Below are 19590 nucleotides of genomic sequence, written 5' to 3'. Positions count from 1 at the left end.
TGAGGAATTCAGACCCAAGCATTGCAGTTCTGCTTTATATAGACCACAACTGTATGATTTATATGTAAAAAGGAAGGATTTAAAACCATGATATGTCCCCTTTAATATAACTCATATGGGTCAACTCTTCAGGTCAAAAAGTCCTTTAAATAACAGATACATACATTTCTGACAAAAAAGATGAATGAGTTTGGGTTTGCTGAATGTCAGGATGTTTAGTAGAGATAAGATCATAGTGTTTGCGCCAATCATTTAGCGACGTCTCCTTCTCTACTCATATCATGCACCCCATTACACAAAAACCAAGTTCCAAAATGACATGCAATACTAAGTTTGATAAAGAGGAGCTTATTCAGTTTTGAACTACGCTTCTTGGAGCAGATTTTTTAACCACACAAATCTATTTCTGGAAAATGATCAACCACAGTTTTTTTCATAATCCTTTCCTCTTGGTTTAATACAGCTTGATTTCTGTTTTCTAGTGAGTCCCACTAAAGAGCTCAAGCTGATGATCGGAGTGCGTCGGAGCAGCATGAGCAGCAGCTGTGGCAGCAGTGGTTACTACAGCAGCAGTCCCACACTGAGCAGCAGCCCACCGGTCCTCTGCAACCCCAAATCTGGTGAGTTGGAGCACATATCAGTGGCTTTGGCTTTGCTTCTGCGTGAAAAAGTGGTTTTGTTTACAGCTTGTGTGGAGATTGCTTGTTCTCCCCGTAATCCATTATTCCTCTGTCAACTAACGTAAATTACAGTAAGTCATTTAGATTTGTGTGTAAAGTATATGTGCATATAGAAATCTATCTATAAAAGCAAAGAAGGTCTGTGTGTGGGCGTGCGGAGTGAATATCTCCCCGACGTGGTATGAGTTTGACCTGAAACTTACCCCAAGTGTGTGCAGCCGTTATTTTGGAGTAATTTGCTGTTGCAAAACGTTCATTTTAAGATTACAGCCCTCTCGGTAATGAGTGCGCTACTTCCGGTTCCGGGTTCATGACGCCACTGTGTCGCAGTTTGTTTGGGTTAAAAAAAAAAGGTCAATATTAAAAACATTTTTGTATTGCTAAAAGTTATTTAAGTTAATATTTCATGGTTATTTAAAATTATTCCCATGATCCAAGCTTCCTTTAAATTGCGGGTCACGTTCTTCACTTCCTCCTCCGTCTCCATGGTTCTGGGCGGCGGTTGTGCTGACGGCACAAAACTACACTAAAAACATACAAAAATACACAAAATGCCTCCAGCATCACACTACAATGGCAGCAAAAAATTGTAATTATACAAAAAATGCAGAAGAAGACAACAGAGAGATATAAAAATACACATATTGACTCCAAAAAACATATATTACAGAAAAATACAGCAATTGAAAAAAATCTAAAGATTAGTAAAAAAAAACATTTATGTGCATGTCCCATAGAATTAAACCAGGGAAATCACACACTCTATTTTACTTTGCACCCGCACATATACCCCTTCATAACACTATAGAGTACAGAGTATGTACATCCAACCTTCAAACACATACTCATTTGACCATAATTAACAACTCTAATACATGCTTCTGACGGCCACTGTACTAGTGGTTTAAAATATGGATTTGATCTGAGTTGTATTTGGGTATCATTGCTGAAAAGGAAGAGTCAGTGATTTAATTTCTGCTAAAGCGAGACTGAGAACTATGAACTTATTTAACCTCTCAGTGAAGAGCAACAATAAGGAAGTGACAGGAATAGGAGGTGTGTGCGTGTGCGTGTGTGCGTGCGTGTGCGTGGTTTGCCTTTTCTTATGTCGATTGCTGAGAGGTTTTTCTTTGATGTGTTGTATCCAAGGACAACACTGGTCCTTTTCTACCAGCTGAACAATGAACAGGAAAAGGAAGACACACACGCGCAAAGTTCTTATTTGTGTCTTTACAATGTTTTCTGTACAAAAACGGTTTAAACTGTATAAGACATTCACTATAATATAATTACACTACCTGGATGTATTTGATAATAATATATATAATATAATTACTGCATGGGTGACAACAATATATGTATCCCTTACTGATGCATTGAGTAACTTTCCATTTGTTGATCAGTCACGTGGAAAGGTCACATCCTGTAGTTGTGGAAAAGATGTTAATCTGTTTCAGAAGAGTCAAATTATTGTCATGCATCAAGCAGAGAATTGATTGAAAAACTGGTAGTACAGTGGGGAAACATTATCTTAAAGGGATCCTCCACTGTTTTTACAAATGTGGCCTAAAACCTTTGAAATGTCCTAATTTGAAGATCTTTGCCTAACAAAACGCATTATTTTGCTCCATATTTGTTTTATTAACTTTTAAACCTGGGACTTCTTCACCCTGTGCGCCGCCATCTTCTTCATGCCGTCTACGAAACAGCGGAGTTGGAACTGTCGCCCCCTACGGTCAAAGATTTTTCCAGCTCATGGATTTTGTTCATCAAATTTCGGTAAACACAAGAGGTTTACATCGACTTTTTTCACTTTTTCTGATTTTTAGACCAACCCAAAGCAGCACAAGTTGTCATTTTGGCTTTTGAAAAAAGCTGCTAAATGATCCTGAATGCTTCACCTCCTATAGAACTCAATGGACTAAAAGGGACGATTCGCGTCATCAATGACGTCATTTCAACATGGCGGTGCACAGGCTCTCAAACCGTAATCTAGTTCCATTTTTAAAAGTTAATAAAACATATATGGTGCAAAATAATATGTTGTTGGGCATCGATTTTCACGCATTTGTAAAAACATTGGAGGATCCCTTTAATGGAAAGAATGCAGTGTGGAAAAGATTGTGAACCCAAATCACTTAAACATTTGGTGAAATCAAATTTCAGCCATATGGTCATATGGTGTGATGATCTGCGGTTGAGGTAGGTCTAGGCTCTGTAACGTTATGTGCCCAAAAAATGAGGGTTAGCTGACTCCCTGAATCTGAATATAGTGAATGACAAGGTTTTCCATCAATGGATTTATTGGGCTCTAATTGTGAAAGTGGTTCAGAGAGCACAAGACAACATTTTCACACATGGATTGGCCACCAAAGTCAACACCTGAACCCAAGGTTGTGCTGGAGAAGGCTTTGACTGTGGTACCAATCTCCCATCATTGATAGATCATTGCAAAAAATTAGAAAAAAATGAATGTGACACATTGAAGAAGCTTGTAGAAACGATGTTGTGGTAAATCAATGCGTGACATGATAATCCAAAAAAAACTTTGGTCAAGTAGTGTGGGACAGAGATCTCAAATGGGGGTATGTGTACCCTTAGTGGTACGCGATGGCACTACAGCGGGCACTTGAGAGAGAGAGTGGAGAATTAACATATGAAAACATTAAAATATGAGGTTTTATATTGTATTATATTTTTAGTTCAAAATGATAATCATAGTATTTGATTAAAACATGAACTGAAAATACAAGGGTTTGTCTTGGTCCCACACCAGGCAGGAGTTGACCGGAAATGATAAAAACTATAGAAATAAATCTATTCACAATGCACTAAATACTGTTTCATTCCACTTATTTAAAAAGTGTGATTCTTTATAATGTGTGTTATTATCACTCGTTCATTCCATCATTATGCTGTATAGTTATTTTTGTATAATATTCTGAGCAAAATGTAGTAGTCGGACAAAGGGGGTACTTGGATTTAGAAATAACAGAAATTGGGTACTTGAGCCAAAAATGTTTGAGAACCACTGGTGTTGGATATCCAGTCATCATTCAACGTGACAGCTGATGTGAAAGATTGATGCCAACCTTTTACTGAGAGAAATGGTCCTCTGCATGTATTCAGTAGTTTGCAAGGTGTTTAATAATGTAAATAGTCCAGCAGGCAATTTTCTTTTCAGAAATGTTGACGTCCACCTTTCAAAATAAAAGGTTTGTGTACAAAATGAAAAACTTGATTTTTGTCAGAAGGTTTGTCTATAATTCTAACAACTCAGCCATACAGTAGTTGTCTTATTCTAGATTTCTAGATCACTTTTCCCAAAAACATTTTTCGGACTAAATCAAACTCATTTCCTGTGTTGAAACGTTTTGGGGAAGTTGGATGAGAGGAAGGAACATCACTCTTTAAGGAAGCGGTGAACTCATCATCCCTGTTACCGTGTGACCAATATTTGCACATATATCCAAATAACTTGCATTTAAAATTTAAAATAACCCAAAAACTCAGTTGTCTGTGCGTGCGTGCGTGCGTGCGTGTGCGTGTGGTTTTTTCTTACTGTGATTTAATCTTTCCAACAGTATTGAAGAGAGTGGTGAGTCCAGAGGAGCTGCAGACACCAGGAGGACCTTTTATAAAGAAGACATTTACCGTAAGATGGACATTCTTACCTACAGTGACATAGACAGTCAGCTCTAACGTAAATTGTTTAAAAATTAATCAAACCACACAGTCACATTGACCCTCCTCACACACACGCAGAGCTGTGCACAAAACACAATGATCCCTGACACAGTGTGTGTGCAGCACAAGCAGCCATTGTTGTTTTGTCCTCATGGTAACAATCACCACAGAACAAAGCAAGAAAATACATAAAATAGTGCATTGGTCAATTCTCTCTCACACCTTCCAATGTTTTCTGTTTTTCTGCCAATCATTAGATTGTAGGGGATGCGGTGGGCTGGGGCTTTGTGGTGCGAGGCAACAAACCATGTCACATCCAAGCTGTGGACCCTGGTGGACCTGCAGGGGCTGCTGGCATGAAGGTAAAAGCACCAAGGTCACATTCAGTGTTTCTGGGTTTTTCTTTTCTGGAGTGAAAAGACGACAACAAAACAAATAGTTGAGGCGTGTGTCCTTGAAATGGCCTCAAAAAGAATTTCAGTACATCAGAAAAACAGGTTTCAAATGTTTGTAGAAACATGTTCCTTTATTTAAATTTTAGACTGGATCCAATGCTATACAAACTTGATGAAAACCTGAATAGAGCAAAAGCTAACATGTGACCTTCCCACTAAACAGAGTTTAGATTCAGGAGGTGACTTTGTTTATAAATGACTTCATACAATTTTATAAGATTTTAATGTTTGTGTTGTTTCTTGCATGTTGATTTAGACAATATAATATAATAAAAGGATTTAGGCTGTATTAAAAACATACATTTAATAATTAATATAATAGTTTAATATAGTAAACCATTGGGGAAAATGAAAAATTTGCATTTAGATGGAAGAAACCTCGGTCTAGCACATTTGAAACCAGGACTGAGATCCTCTACTTCAATAAATACGTAATTTAGGTGTAGCATATCTAAGAACTGTAGAACAAGCAGACCTGCAGCCTTCTAGAAACTCATCTTGAAACTGTGGGTTGAGTGAGTGGTGAAGTGAGAAAAGTAGAAGACTGGCAAAAGCGAAACGGAACAGGTTTCATTGGACGGGTGATACAACAATTCGGACATGGAGTAACTGCATCCCTGTACTGCTGCACAGGCTGTAATATCACCAAGTTTATCATTATAACGGTTGTTAGAGCTACTATCTTTACCAGGGAGCAACTATTTATTCCTGATTATTGTTTTCCGGAGGTTTACGGGGCTTTATTTACTGGTGATTAGTTCCTTTCTCCTTTCCGCTCCGCGGACCTAATTGTGTTTTTGTCGAGGTGCTGCTTCAAAACTACAATCAAAATAAAGGTGAAAACAGTTCTAATATGTTTTTCTGTGTTACAGCCGACAATAAAAGGTTTGTTGTGTGTTTTTCCTGATAGTTGTATTACGCCACGTTCGCCCCCTGTCCAATCAGAGCCTTCCCATCCCCCAGACCAAAAGCAGAGTTGAATAAAGCCGAATAAACCTGTTTTCCATGTAAACTTCAATTCGGAATTACTATTACCAGGGCTTAATTTGGGTTGGATTTTGCCGGAGCAGGATTCGGCACCTCCCAGATTTTGAAATTTTATTGTAAACACACAATGGAATGTAGACACACTGCATGAATGAGGAACAAAGTAGAAAGTCAAGCCACGCCCCCACGCTACATTTATGATTTAGATGGTAGAAAATGGCTAAAACTAGCTTTTTTTAAGCCAATAAGTGAAGCTAAGCCTGAGGTAAAGATTGTTTCTGTGGAAATTGTGGAGGAGAGCAGCAGCAGCAGTTAGCTTAGCGACTAGCAGCACCTGTAGCGATGATGTTAGTGCAGGAGAACCTGCCTCTAACAGACATGACACGGGAGGAGAACTATCCAGTGGACATGAGGAGGACTCATGGTGGACTCAAGATGATCTACTACTCTAGGCTTATGAAAGACAAGGCAGGCCTCGGCTGTTTAATGTTTTAAAAAGTTGCGAGGATACAGGCTATTTTGACAAATAAAAGGTAAGCGTGCATTTTATTTTAGTTTTCAACTCTGCTGCTCATTCATTAGATTAGTTGTGGCCTTATGTTATGGGTGTAAAAGTTTGTAAATATTTTGTATTTGTAGGTTTTTGTGTTCTGTTTATTGACCTTTGTGGCTAAATTAGCGCTGATTTTATGCTGTCCTTGTTGCTGAAACACGGCTGTCACTCAGAGAGTGAGAGATGGATGCTCTGTAACGGGCGATTGTCCGTGCTTCTTTAACGCTGATTGGTTGTTTGTGTTCATGTGATATTTTTGGCACATTTAGTTAGTAAAAGGCGCTTTAAAAAATGTATTTCGTGACATTTTTGTGTCTCTCTTACTGCTGGAACAACACCCTACGCTTTCTCCGTTACCTGATGATTTACAAATGAATCACTGACAATTACCATGTAAACACAAAGCACAACACTTCAATCCTGAATGATTTAATTCGGAATAAGTAATTCCAAATTAAGAAACAGTCAGTGGCTATCTGTACAGTTGCCATAATCAATATACCAACGTTCGCTCCGTACGTAGCGCCCCTATTTGGCCAGTTTGAATATATAGTTAAGTCAGCCAATCTAAAGTTACTAATCAAGATTATTAATAATGTGGCACCTCCATCACTGGAAAGGTTTGTTTATTTAACTTCTGATCAGATGGTCAGAACAACAAGGTCAACAGTCAATGGCCAATGTACCATACCAAAACAAAAAACTGCATTAGGGCAATCGGCATTTTAGTTTAACACGATCTCAAAATGAAACAAACTTCCAACTGCACTAAAACTATAAAAAGACTTAAAAGGATTTTGCTTGGATGTGAAACAACATTTTCTGGCAACTCAGACATGTCAGTATTAAAGAAAACAAAGAAAAAACAACAACTAAACTTTATATCTGAGAAGGGTAGGGGATGGGTATATAGACTATAGAGGAACAGGTTTTTCCGTTGATTAAATGTCCTTTTTTAAAAATGTATAATAGCACTGTAAATATTATGAATTGTATTGTTTTATGCTTTTTGTACAGTGTTTTGTAATTGTCTGTCTTGGGGACTGCAGATGGAAATTAGCTCCAAGAGCTAAAGTCTGGTACAAAGCATCTTTTCATATGCTGGTTCATGCTCCTGCACATGGTCCCTGTCAAATAAGAAAATAATTAAATGAAACCCTAAGACGCTACGTGCTTGTACTTCGGTAACCGTACCAATAGCACCGGGGGTTGTCGGTACACGGCAACCATACAAATAGACACTTTCTTAAAAACATCATGTAAACACAAAGCAGGGCACTTTAATCCCGAATGATTTAATTCGGAATAACTAAATCCGAATTAAAAAACATCATATAACTGTGGCCAGTGGAACCAGAACACTAGACTGGAGAAAAGGGTTCACATTAACACATGGAGTGAATTAAGAAGTATTGTAGGAAGAATCATAATGACCTCAATCATCTATTTATTTTACATATAGACTAATGATTCCCAGTCATCATTGGTATTTATTCAGCAGCTGTAACTTTTATCTAAAAAACAAACACAAAACGTGAAAACTTCTATGATATTGAGTTGTTGTTTTTAATAACTGCTGAAAAACTAAATCATTTCATCCTAAAATTGTGTTTGTTTGTTTGAGGTGAGCTGTGCACTGTCATCCTTTGACTTTTCCAGACCAGGTTTGTTTATGTATAATGAGACACGAGCAGGTTTGTTTCGCTGTGAAGCCCGTACAGTCCAGGCTAACGGAAAAACATTTAACTCAGATTAGATGGAGTTGCACTTAAAATAAGTAATGAGAGGCTCTTATATTTCTTATATTATAAACATGATCATAATTGAAGCTTTTCTCTCTTTGCATATGACACACAGACACACTTTTTCGGTGTCATTGGAGATTCATGCAGTACGAGTAAGGTAACTGTGTTTTATGACCTGGACTTTGAAAGTTGAACACAGAGTTACAGTTTATTTCTGTCTAGATTTCAGAGGTTTGCAGTGACTCAGTCTCCGCTCTATGGATCATTGTGTTCAGTATTTTATTCTGCATTCCCTGGATTCTGAACTTATCTCAGGATAACATGTTACTTATTAGTTTATTATCCAATGGCACTACATAAATGTGTATCAGAAGTGAGTGTCACAAATTCACTTTTTTTTCCCATTTATCCAAAAGCTTGTTGCACTCACTCCAGGTGTCCTGGAGTCTTTGTGTCAACGTGAGGTTGCTAGGCAACCAGTGTTCTCATACATTAGTGATTTTAAGGCAATCGCAGTGATCAGGAGAGCATCCAGCGTTCTTCTGCTCTATATTTATGTAGTAGACTGTGTAGCAGCTGTCCATGTTGTTTAAGGTTCATCACTTTGGCTGAAAAGGCTATCTGTGCTGCGAAAAGCAATTATTTAATTATCATATAACAAACTGGAAATAACTTTGACAGTTTATATACAGCAGAGGCATCAATGATTTCATTTTATTTTATTTTATTTATTTATTTATATACTGTGCAATATATTTATCCTTGTTGGTCTCACTGTTTGTGTATTTGTTTATTTATCATCTCAGTAGCTCCCCTTGTAAATACACTTATCTTGCACCACAAGAGTTGTCTCTGAATTTTGTTGTACCTTGTAAAAAATGACAATAAAAGCATTCTATTCTATTTGATTGAGATTTATATATATATATATGTATATATACTGTATATATGTATATAAAAAGCTCAATTATTTAAGATCAAAAGTAACAAAGCTTGATCTAAAGTGGGCTTAACTAGTAGGTGTAGAAGGGTTTTCACCCAATGGTGCAATAATTTCCAATGATAAATCATTAGATATGCTGTGTAAAACTGTCCATTTTAACTCTGTTTATCTAAAGATGTGTTTCCTGCTGAAATCAATGCAGTGGTTTTTCTATAAATGCCGTTCGTTCCCTGACCTCTCATTGTAATTAACATTATTCCATGTTAATACAGTAGGTGGCAGTAGGGAGCAGACTAAGGCTGCCTTCTGACATTAAATGTTTGGATTTGTATTTATTTCAAGATGTTTTTGGGATATTTTTTCAGCTTTATGGCGGTGCATGAATTATATCGCTCTTTGCAGGGGGTCATTATGGCCAGAGCAACTCTTTTCTTTTTGGAAACCAACCTCATAAAACACAACTGTAAGCCTGGCTTCCTGTGCGTGTGCTGTTTATCCTCCCTCCTCGTGTTCAACTTGTTCCGTGTGTGTGTGTGAGTGTGTGTTTTTTTTTCCTCTTCTCTGTGTGAGAGTCAGTTAAAGTCTCTTAGTGCAGCTGGGCCTCGACCAAGACTAACCACAGAGTGAGAGGAGAGTCAGCGGGAGGGGGTGGGGCCATAGGGTGTACGGAGAGAGAACATTGTAGAAAAAACATAAAGTGATTAAAGTGAGTGGACCATTAGAAGACTGTACAAAATGAACAGAAGAGAATATGAGGACGATGCAAGTAATGTTACTATCTGTAATTGCAGTGATTTCTAAAACTTCTATAGATCACATTCTGGATTGGCTTTTATACTCTACTGTAACAGAGCTTAAATTAAACATTTAATGTATTAAAAAACCTTTTAAGACTGCTGTAAAACACAAGAATAACCTGTATCTGTGTGTGTGTGTGTGTGTGTGTGTGTGTGTGTGTGTGCGTGTGTGCGTGTGTGCGTGTGTGCGTGTGTGCGTGTGTGCGTGTGTGTGTGTGTAACTGTGTGTATGTGTTACAGTTTGGAGGAAGAACAGGTTACTTGTCAGATGGTTCTTGTTTAAAAAAAAAAAAAAAAAAATGTTTCTTGTTTGAAGAACAATTAAATCATCATTATCAAAATATTAGATTCTTAAGAAATAACCCAACACATGAACAAGCATCAGCTACAGTGGGGAACATCTGTAAAGCTTTAAACTGATTTATTATTACCAACATATTTGATAGTTTTACTGTTCAAAAGAAGACTTCTGAGCCAACAAATGTGGATTTTACTTGAACAAGTGTGTCTCGGTAAGAGGTTATTAAAATAATGGATGTTTCATGTTTCAGTCACAGCAGCAGTGCACTCTGGATACTAAGTCTTATTTTTTAACTCTGTAAATGGAGACGTGGGTGATATGTGGGGCAGGGTTCAGGTGTGGCTGTGATATTATACCTGGTGTCATTTGGCCTCATTTACCCACTGTTTATTGTTCTGGCTGATATCACTGATGTTTTTAAGATTGCATTTGTTGGAAATGATAATCACCAAGATTAGAAACACGTTTTAGAAGCAGCAGAGTTTAAACAATAAACGCAACAATAATATTAAGGCTGGAGAAGTCTTCATTTGTTTGATTGGTTAAATATCCAAAACTTTAATTACAGAGATGCTGAACTTGTTTTGTGGTTTCACTCACTAATGGGAGTCGGTGATACAGTATGTTTACCATGAATAATTGTCAGCGCCCAGATATTACCAAGGACAGGAACGATGTTTCACTCTGAGTGATGAGGTTTAGTTGGTCATTGGTTTCTAAAACAATAAATATTCTCTAAGGAAGTGGTTCCCATTACTTTTTGTGCCCATGGTACACCAAAAGACAAGTAAAAATCTGAAGGTAAATGGACTTGATTTATATAGCGCTTTATCACCACACTGAAGCAGTCTCAAAGCGCTTTACATATCAGCTCATTCACCCAATCACTCTCACATTCACACACCAGTGGGACAGGACTGCCATGCAAGGCGCTAGTCGACCACTGGGAGCAACTTAGGGTTCAGTGTCTTGCCCAAGGACACTTCGACACATAGTCAGGTACTGGGATCGAACTCCCAACCTCTCGATCAGAAGAGGACCCACTACCACCTGAGCCACGGTCACCCGTGAAGGCACACCAGCCTTTATAACACGTGTTATCACTCATATCATGTACAATATCTGTAAATGTGCACAATTATTTACTAATGCCAAATAAAATGTGACAAAGACAACTATATTACTCGTGAAATATCTATTAATGAAATATTTAAGGAATAATTGAGGTATAAAGTTTGCCTCTGTGTTATGAAATGAGTGTATACAAAGTAGTTAATTAAAAAATATTTTTTTTTGTGTAGTTGTATATTGCAATAAATGTATGGTTGTCACAAAATCCCACGGCACACCCGGACACCGTTTGGGAACGACTGCACTAAGGGAGGGTTTTCCCTTTACATCTAAATCTAATGTTAAGTATATAAAAGCCACCATAGATTTGTTACTACTACTACCCACTGACTCTTTGGCTATTGTCAAGTGTTAGATTAAGTTCACAGACAGCTACAAATAATAATTTAGTGTATTGAACAACATTTTTGTATTGCGTGAATAAATACAGTTCTGTAATATATAAGATTTATTCTGTTTGCAATGGTGATGGGTGTTCATTCAGATGATTTAACATTTTGTATTACATAAATAACATGAATAGTTACTAGAGGTGAAAGTAATGGATTACAAGTACTCATGTTACTGTAATTAAGTTGCTTTTAAGAGTACTTTTTTGAGTACATTTTTAAATCAGTAACTTTACTTGAGTACTTTTTAAAAAGTAATTTGTTACATTTCTACACTCAATCGTTACTGAGTAAATTATTATTTTCTGTTTTCAACTGATCAACGGATATTGTGAAACTACGAAAAATGAAATGACCAGACAACAATTAAATTCATCACATCATAGCCGATAGGGGTGATCCGATATTGATGTCGGGTTGATTTGAGCCTGAAAACAAATATCGGATATAGGATTTAAATTTCCAGATTTATCGATATATATATATATATATATATATATATATATTTAATTATTATTCATTTTTTAGTTATTTTATTCAATTGTAGAATAGTGTAGATATTATGTTGAAGGTTAAAATGTATGAAACCAATTGGTTGATGATAAATGGGTCGGTTTTTCTCATTCTCACTGTTGCTGATTATTGTTCTCTGAGTAACATCACTTGATCAAACCTTTTCTAACATTACTCACTACAAAATAAGTTTTTTTTTTTTTTTTTTTTTTTTTTCAATTAAATTTAGAAAAAAATAAATAAATTAAATGTATAATTCATGTCGGATTATTATTGGTATCTGACGATACGCAAGGCTGCAAAATCGGTATCATATCGGAAATGAAAAAGTTGTATCGGGACATCCCTAATAGCCGACCAACCAGATTAAATGTAACGCATGGCGCCAAATCAGCATTGAATGCTGGTTGTTTTCCTCAGTTTTAGGGTTCATACATGTAGCTATACTTAGAGCCAGATATTTTTTTTATTTTGAATCAAATTCATTGGTGTTTTATTTAAAAAAAAAAAGAATTGTACATTTTGACAAACCTTTTATTTTATACAGATGCCTTTGTGGAAAATCAATTAAGTTGAAATTCCGGGAGATTTCATCTCTTTTTTATACATGAGATGTTTACTGTATAAAGTAACTTTTACTTTGAGTACTATTTAATTGAGCTACTTTTTACTTGTACTTGAGTATTTTATATATGACTTACTTGTACTTGAGTACAATTTAAATCAAGTAATATATCAGCTAATTTTTACGGGTTAGTAGGTTTAAAAAACATCTGGGTGAGCATGTTTCATTGTTAATTCAAGGGATTATTTCACACTAAAAGTAAGCGTTCATTCATCTTCTTCTTCTATCTTTAGATTGTGTATTTGCTATGATCCCTCTAGCTAACACTTCCGACATGTTTCCTCTTTGTATCTCTCCAGGTGTGTCAGTTTGTTGTGTCCGTTAACGGACTGAATGTCCTCTGCCACGACTACCGCACCGTCAGCAACTTGATCCTAACCGGACCCAGGACCATCGTGATGGAGGTGATGGAGGAAGTTTAACTTTGCGGTTGTTGAGAACAGCAGTGCTTTGATAGTGTTGACTGGAAACCAAGGTGGATTAAATGCAGCTACTGGTGTCAACATTGGATGGTGGCGGTGGATGACTGAGAAAAAGGTTCCTGCTGCAGAGAGAACCTGTGGATTGATCTAGTTTAGTTATAAAGACACACAAACCAAGAAGATGGAGCGATCAGACTCTGTCTCCAAACAGACCCTCAGTCCTAACAAGGACTTTATGAACTTTGTGTTTAACTGTAAAACTGCTCCCTATTGGTGTTGGGCATAAATCAAGGTGTGACTAAATACCCACTTTAGGCATTCATAAAGATATCAACCAGTATAATTGCATCCAATGTAGATGAAAAGTGTTGGAATTCTAAAATATTTAATATTTTCCCTTAGATTTCAAGGTGACTCAGCTATTCCTTAAGAAGGTTCTGGCATTCCCTTACCAGCTCATTTATGAAGAGCACATCAAATGCACTTTAGGTGCTGTAAAGGTTTTTTTTTTTTTTTTGGTTCTTTATTTTGAAAGAAAATAGAACACCAATAGAATTACTACGGTACTCTAATATTGTGCTAATAATGTGACTGTTGATAAGAGCAATAGAATAAACTCAATATGCTCTGCTTGGATTCAACCAATGATATATTAAAGGAATATACTATGAGTTGTATATTAACAGAAACCCTAAGCATACTTGACTCCATAGACAACTATAGTGGTGTCTATCACGTGATGTCAGGCATGCATTATCCACGCTAAAGGGATACCTAAAAGAACTACTTAAGAACAAGTAAGAACTGCAGATAGCTGGAGATTACTCTGGGTTTGAGAACATTTGCAGACCGTCGTCACTGACGAGTGTCTGCAAATAAAAGTAGCCAAGAAAAGAGTTCTAATTCTAATTACTACTTAAAGAGACATAAAATACATCTTAGCTCCTAAAGAATACTTTGATTATTGACCCTCAAACTAAAGGTGCTATGTCGTCCTGTTATAGATCCATTGTGATGCACGGGGCCAAATTTCTTAAATAAATGCATTTCATTCTTAACATCTGTGGATCTGTAACAGTTTTTTAATGATAAATCTTCAACATTGACTCCTGGAGGACGGGGCACGACTTTTGAATACATGTTCACATGCAGGTCATTATTACCTGGTTGGTTCTGGTTCTGATTGAGGACCATTAGACTGTTTTTATTTCATTAATTTGCTTATTTTTGCAAAATTTATGCCCGTTATAGAAACAAATATTTTTTTTTTTTCCCAAGATAAATGAATGCTCTTCTGTTGGTAATTTAATAGTGAATATCTATCAACATAAAAATTGGACTTCATTACTAAATTTATCACCAGGGTTAATGTAAATAGAAAATGAAGAAGTTGAACCATTCCTCACATAAAGTCTTATTTGTATAAAACTAACTGGGAAAACTGCAGTGAGATGCATTGGTATTAATATCCTTTTACACACAGGCCGTTTGATTTTATATGAATAATTGAATATCGATACAAGCACTTAAATCATTGATATATATATTTTTTGAATCAACAGGAGCGCATGGGTTCCAATTCAAAGCATTTATTTTGAACATGTAAATGTACACAGCTTATTTTGTGAGAGTACGTTATTTTTGCACCTGACGGCCTGCTAACATGCTCTACAGTGTTGGTGGTAAAACATGTTTATGCAGCTTTACAGCATTGTAGAAGTAGGATGCATGTAGGTATGTATGAAAAGCAGAGTCTCTGAGACACCGTTAGAGTTCAAATGTCAGTTTTTCCTTTGTTTGACCAAATCGAAGACAAAAAAATCCAATGACTCCCTGTACCACCTGTGTTGTTATCTTGTTCAGCCTAAGCTCCGCTGCAGGTTTTTTACCAAACCTGTGCTTAGCTTAGCTTAGCTTAGCCCTCATAAATCCATGTGACTTTTGAGATGCACATTAAAGAGTAGTTTAACTGTTTGTGAGCAACAAAGTGTCCAATTCAAGCTGTGCAGCAGACATTAGTTAACGTGCTTTGCTGCTGTGAATGTGTGCTTATGTAGCTGTAAATTCTAATTATAAGCTTCACTTCAGTCTATTTATTAGTATAAAGAGTATTTGGCTAATAGTTCTAGAGATTAAATAGCAAATTGACTTTGAGACATTACATTTTCTCCTCATTTCTGAGCACAGTGTTCCCAGTTTTTGCATAAATAAATCTTACCAGGGATGAATTAGAGCAAACTAAATGTGTACAAGAATATAGATGTATTTCTGATTCTCTCAGACATTGTGTCTCAGTGTGTTACCTCATGATGCAAAGATAGTGCCAAACACCTTATTGCATGTAAGCTTGATCATGTTTTCCAGGTGGGACACGCCCCTTTAAATATCTAGCATTACTATTGCAGATGTTGGTTTTTCCAGCATCGTTATTCAGCATATTTCTACATGATTCTGTAACAGATATTAATACGTTTCTTTACTCAGCTTTGCTTCAGTCTTCCTCTCTTTTTTTCATCGATTGCCAACCTTCAGATCATTTCTCCAAACTTCCTGGAAAGAAAAAAAAAGATCTGGTGAAAGGTTTGTGATGGTGATGGTCTGATGTTTGAATGAGGATTCAAGCTGCTGATGGGATGTGAAAATATGCAAGTTTTTAACACTGAAAGGCTCCTCTGTGGTGTTTGCCTTACGTGTTGGTTTTGCTGCTAGTCACAGTTGGTGGTCACCGGGTCTCTACTCTCTGCTCTGTCATCATCAACTGGTGATCATTCTTCACCTCTGTCGACAATCATTGTTCTACAGATACTACCTTCAAAAAGCACAACGGTGGGTTCAAAAGCAACAGTTTGACCGAATGTATTTCCCAACTGTTTTCTGCTCTCATTTTTATACCTCAGGCTTTGAGGGTTTGTGTATTTTTGGGACTATTTGCCAATGTGAGGATGAACTTTTCCAACAGCTCGAGCTGTGTGTAAACTGTCCCGTGTCTGAATGTTGGGTTTGTGATCGATAGAAGCTCACAGTGCCAGTACGTTGTTGACATTGTAACATAATGTTCTTCTAATGTATTAAAAGTCTGTCAAATCATCAATAAAGACAAACTGATGTGACTGTGTTTCATGGGTTCAAACTAAATTCATGGAGACAAATATGACCTTTGACCTCATTATTTTTCAGTTAATGTCACAGATATACAGTATATATATATTTTTTTTTTTTGATGATATCTGAGAATATATGTAAACTAGTTTCAGCATCCTACTGCTTTCTTAAAGGTGCAGTCCGCAACTCTCAGATCCCCTCTCCCCCTCCTTCCCCGCTGCTCTCTTGCCCTGCCTCCAAACTTTCCACAGTCCCTCCCTCAGAGGAGCTAACAAGCTAAAGTTAGCCAGACAGCAACATTACAGTAATATAACATGCTCTGTTAAAAGCATATTACTGCAGCGCATCTCTCAATGTGCACACACCTCAGCAGCAGCAGCAACAACACTGTGTCACTTACAGCAGCCCACATGAATAAAACATGCACTACAGAGTTCTAGTGTAACAATTACAAATCAAACATAATGTAAATCAAGTAGCATTAATTACCTTTCAAACAGAAAAGTTGCTAATTCCATCTTCTACTCCTCCAGACCATACACTGTAAAAAAGATGGCGCTATAGCCCAGGGAAAGGGGCGGGGCCTGTGAGCAACAGCTGTCAGACAGCCCATCAAACACAATTCTGGCTCTGATTGGTTCTTTTTGCTCGGTCGCGGTGCATTCTGGTAATCTGCCAATGGCTGCAGGAGCACACACTACTAGTTTCATGTAAAGCTGTTCTTACATAGTGACAGCTTTAGTAAATATGACAAAAAGTCATTTTTATAAGAGTTGCAGACTGCACCTTTAAGTTAAGCAGTAATCTAAATCTAAATTGCACGGCACAAAACCACACTCTACTATGTACTATTGGCAGAGCTCACTTAATTTATCACCTCTTTTTATGAAAATATGTTTTATTTGTCTAGTTGTGGGGGACAGTGTGTATTAATGTACAGCAGAAGTTGTAAATACACCAGATTTAGCTAAATCCTAATTTCCATCTGTAGTCCCATAGTGCAGAGGATAGAAGCAGATACAGAATATAAAAGGCTAAACATATACAACTCCAAAACAATGACAATACACAGCGTTGTGAAAAATGCAAACACAGCAGACATAATCAGAGACAAATACAATCATCCTATTTAAATGCTCGATTAAAATACCGAAGCCTGTCCAATATACAGTAACAAGATACACTCACACATTAATAATACACATGTGAGTCACTGACTGAAAACTTACAATTTGTCTTTTAAATTGTACTATTTTAACTAAAATGTCCTTTTTTTTTTAAAAAAAAAAAAAAAAAGAGTCAGACAATGTTAGGATTTCACATGTTAGTGAGAAAGTTGTGAGTATTAAGGTTTTTATATTGGTTAAAATACTGATATATTTTTTTTCAGGATTTGTACAACAAGGTTTTTTCTTAAGATTCAATTCACATCAACTTGATATTGCATATTATTAATGTTTGTGAATACACACTGACTGGTTTAATGCAATCAATGTGTAAAACCACACAATCACATGAGTTCTGTTTAGATTTCATACCATGTGACGAAATTATGGTTTAGTTTTTATTAGTGAACAAAAAATATCAACACATTCTGATATAGTATTTGTTCACATGTATTTTAAAAAACAGTGGTTATTGTCACGCTCCAAAAATGTGTTCGATGAAAACTATGAAGACATTGTCTATTGAACAAAATGAACATTTTTATCTTGGTGTTGGACTTCTCTGTGTTACAGGCTGTTAATAGTAGAGGTCCAGCAGTAGCAGAACTCTAGAGAAACAAGGATGGAGATGATGAAGAATGACCTGTCAATCAAATGTGAATAGACACCACTGACTTTTAACTATACATATTGTCCTAAATATCCATATATAACCATTTGTTCTCTATTTATGGTATGTATGTGTACTTAAAATGTCTTTTATCATCCTCCAGCCCCAAGAATATTACTTAATCTGATCAAATCCTAATACTGTGACTTGTACAACATTAAACAGGTGAAAATGAAGAAACAAAGTAGGAAAACAATCAGCTTGGATTATTATAATATAACCTGCTCTCAGAGACCAAAGAATGTCCACACAAAGGAAAATTAATATCAATATTCTGACATGACTGATATAACATTCATGTCAGAATTATATATATCATCTCCTATAATAAAACTAGTCTAATTGTCTAATTTACTCTATTTCTCCCTGAAATGCACTTTCAATCACTTACCACAGGAGGGCGGTGTTGTACCATACTTTGCCTAAATAAGTGACTTTATTAGGTTCACCTGTTGAAATACTTGAATCACTAACAGAAATGTTTCCTGCTACTCAATGCAATGCTGTTTAGACTCTGATGACACAAAATGACACTGGGCAGTGGGTACCGTAAAAAATTGGTAAGTTTTTGGTCAATGGACCTTTCCAATAGAGTATTGCATTACATTTTCATGTGCAATGTTTGAGGCACGAGTGTAGTAGCAAAATGAATTATTGGTCTTAATAAGAAAAGCAGTTTCCTGAGCAGAAATGTCTTGTTTATGGGTGACAGAAAGGCATCACAGACCATTACTAGTAACCTGTTTGCACTAACAATCAAAGACTGGGATTACACTTCCTAGTTTTAGTCTCAGGTTCTGCTATACAATTCAGATTAAAGGGTCAGAACTTGATATGAGTATTTTCTTAGCACTCTGATATTAATTAGTACTATTCAATTCAACTTTATTTATTTAGCGCAAACTACAACAAAGTCACTTCAGTGCGCTTAACAAAATATAAAGTCCATAGTAAGAAAGAAAGAACCCAACAAGATCCACATGAACAAGCATTTAGCAACTGTGGGAAGAAACAACTCCCTCTTTTCTTTATAGGAAGAAATCTGCAGCAGAACCATGTTCAGAGGTGGCAACAATCCGCTTTGACTGGTTGGGTTAGTGGACAGAATGGCGAACAGAATAGGACAGACCATCAGAGTGTCCCAGACTAGTTGAGCCGTGAACCACTGATCAGGAACTGCCAACTCCAGTTTCAAGACACCTGAAACAGAAAAGAGAGAAGGGCGAGGAGAAGGCACAGACTGCAGAAAAACATGATACATTATTAGCAGGTCAGCCCGCATGATTTTGGGCTTTGTTTTTAATGGTTAGGTTAACGTCAAACGTCTTGCGGCGCATGTAATGATCTAAGCAATCGTTACAGACGAGACCCTGTCCGCTTTAAGTTAACGCTATTATATGGTATATGCTTTAGCAAATAAGTAG

At 36.6% G+C, this 19590-nt stretch overlaps 1 protein-coding gene across 1 annotated transcript in view; it reads left to right on the top strand.

Moving 5' to 3' along the window:
* The window catches only part of deptor (DEP domain containing MTOR-interacting protein), a 44408-nt gene extending 28070 nt beyond the window's left edge, over positions 1-16338 (top strand). The window contains exons 7-10 of the mRNA XM_028471087.1: positions 483-620; positions 4265-4335; positions 4625-4729; positions 13106-16338. Of these exons, the coding sequence (XP_028326888.1) occupies positions 483-620; positions 4265-4335; positions 4625-4729; positions 13106-13228 (437 nt within the window). The 3' untranslated portion in view covers positions 13229-16338. The remainder of the gene's footprint in view (positions 1-482; positions 621-4264; positions 4336-4624; positions 4730-13105) is intronic.
* Positions 16339-19590: the final 3252 nt, after the last annotated feature.

The sequence above is a fragment of the Gouania willdenowi genome, chromosome 16, assembly GCF_900634775.1.
Source record: "Gouania willdenowi chromosome 16, fGouWil2.1, whole genome shotgun sequence".
NCBI classification, from domain to species: domain Eukaryota; kingdom Metazoa; phylum Chordata; class Actinopteri; order Blenniiformes; family Gobiesocidae; genus Gouania; species Gouania willdenowi.
Note: the sequence above shows the minus strand (reverse complement) of the source record. Positions and strands in the feature narration are given on the sequence as shown.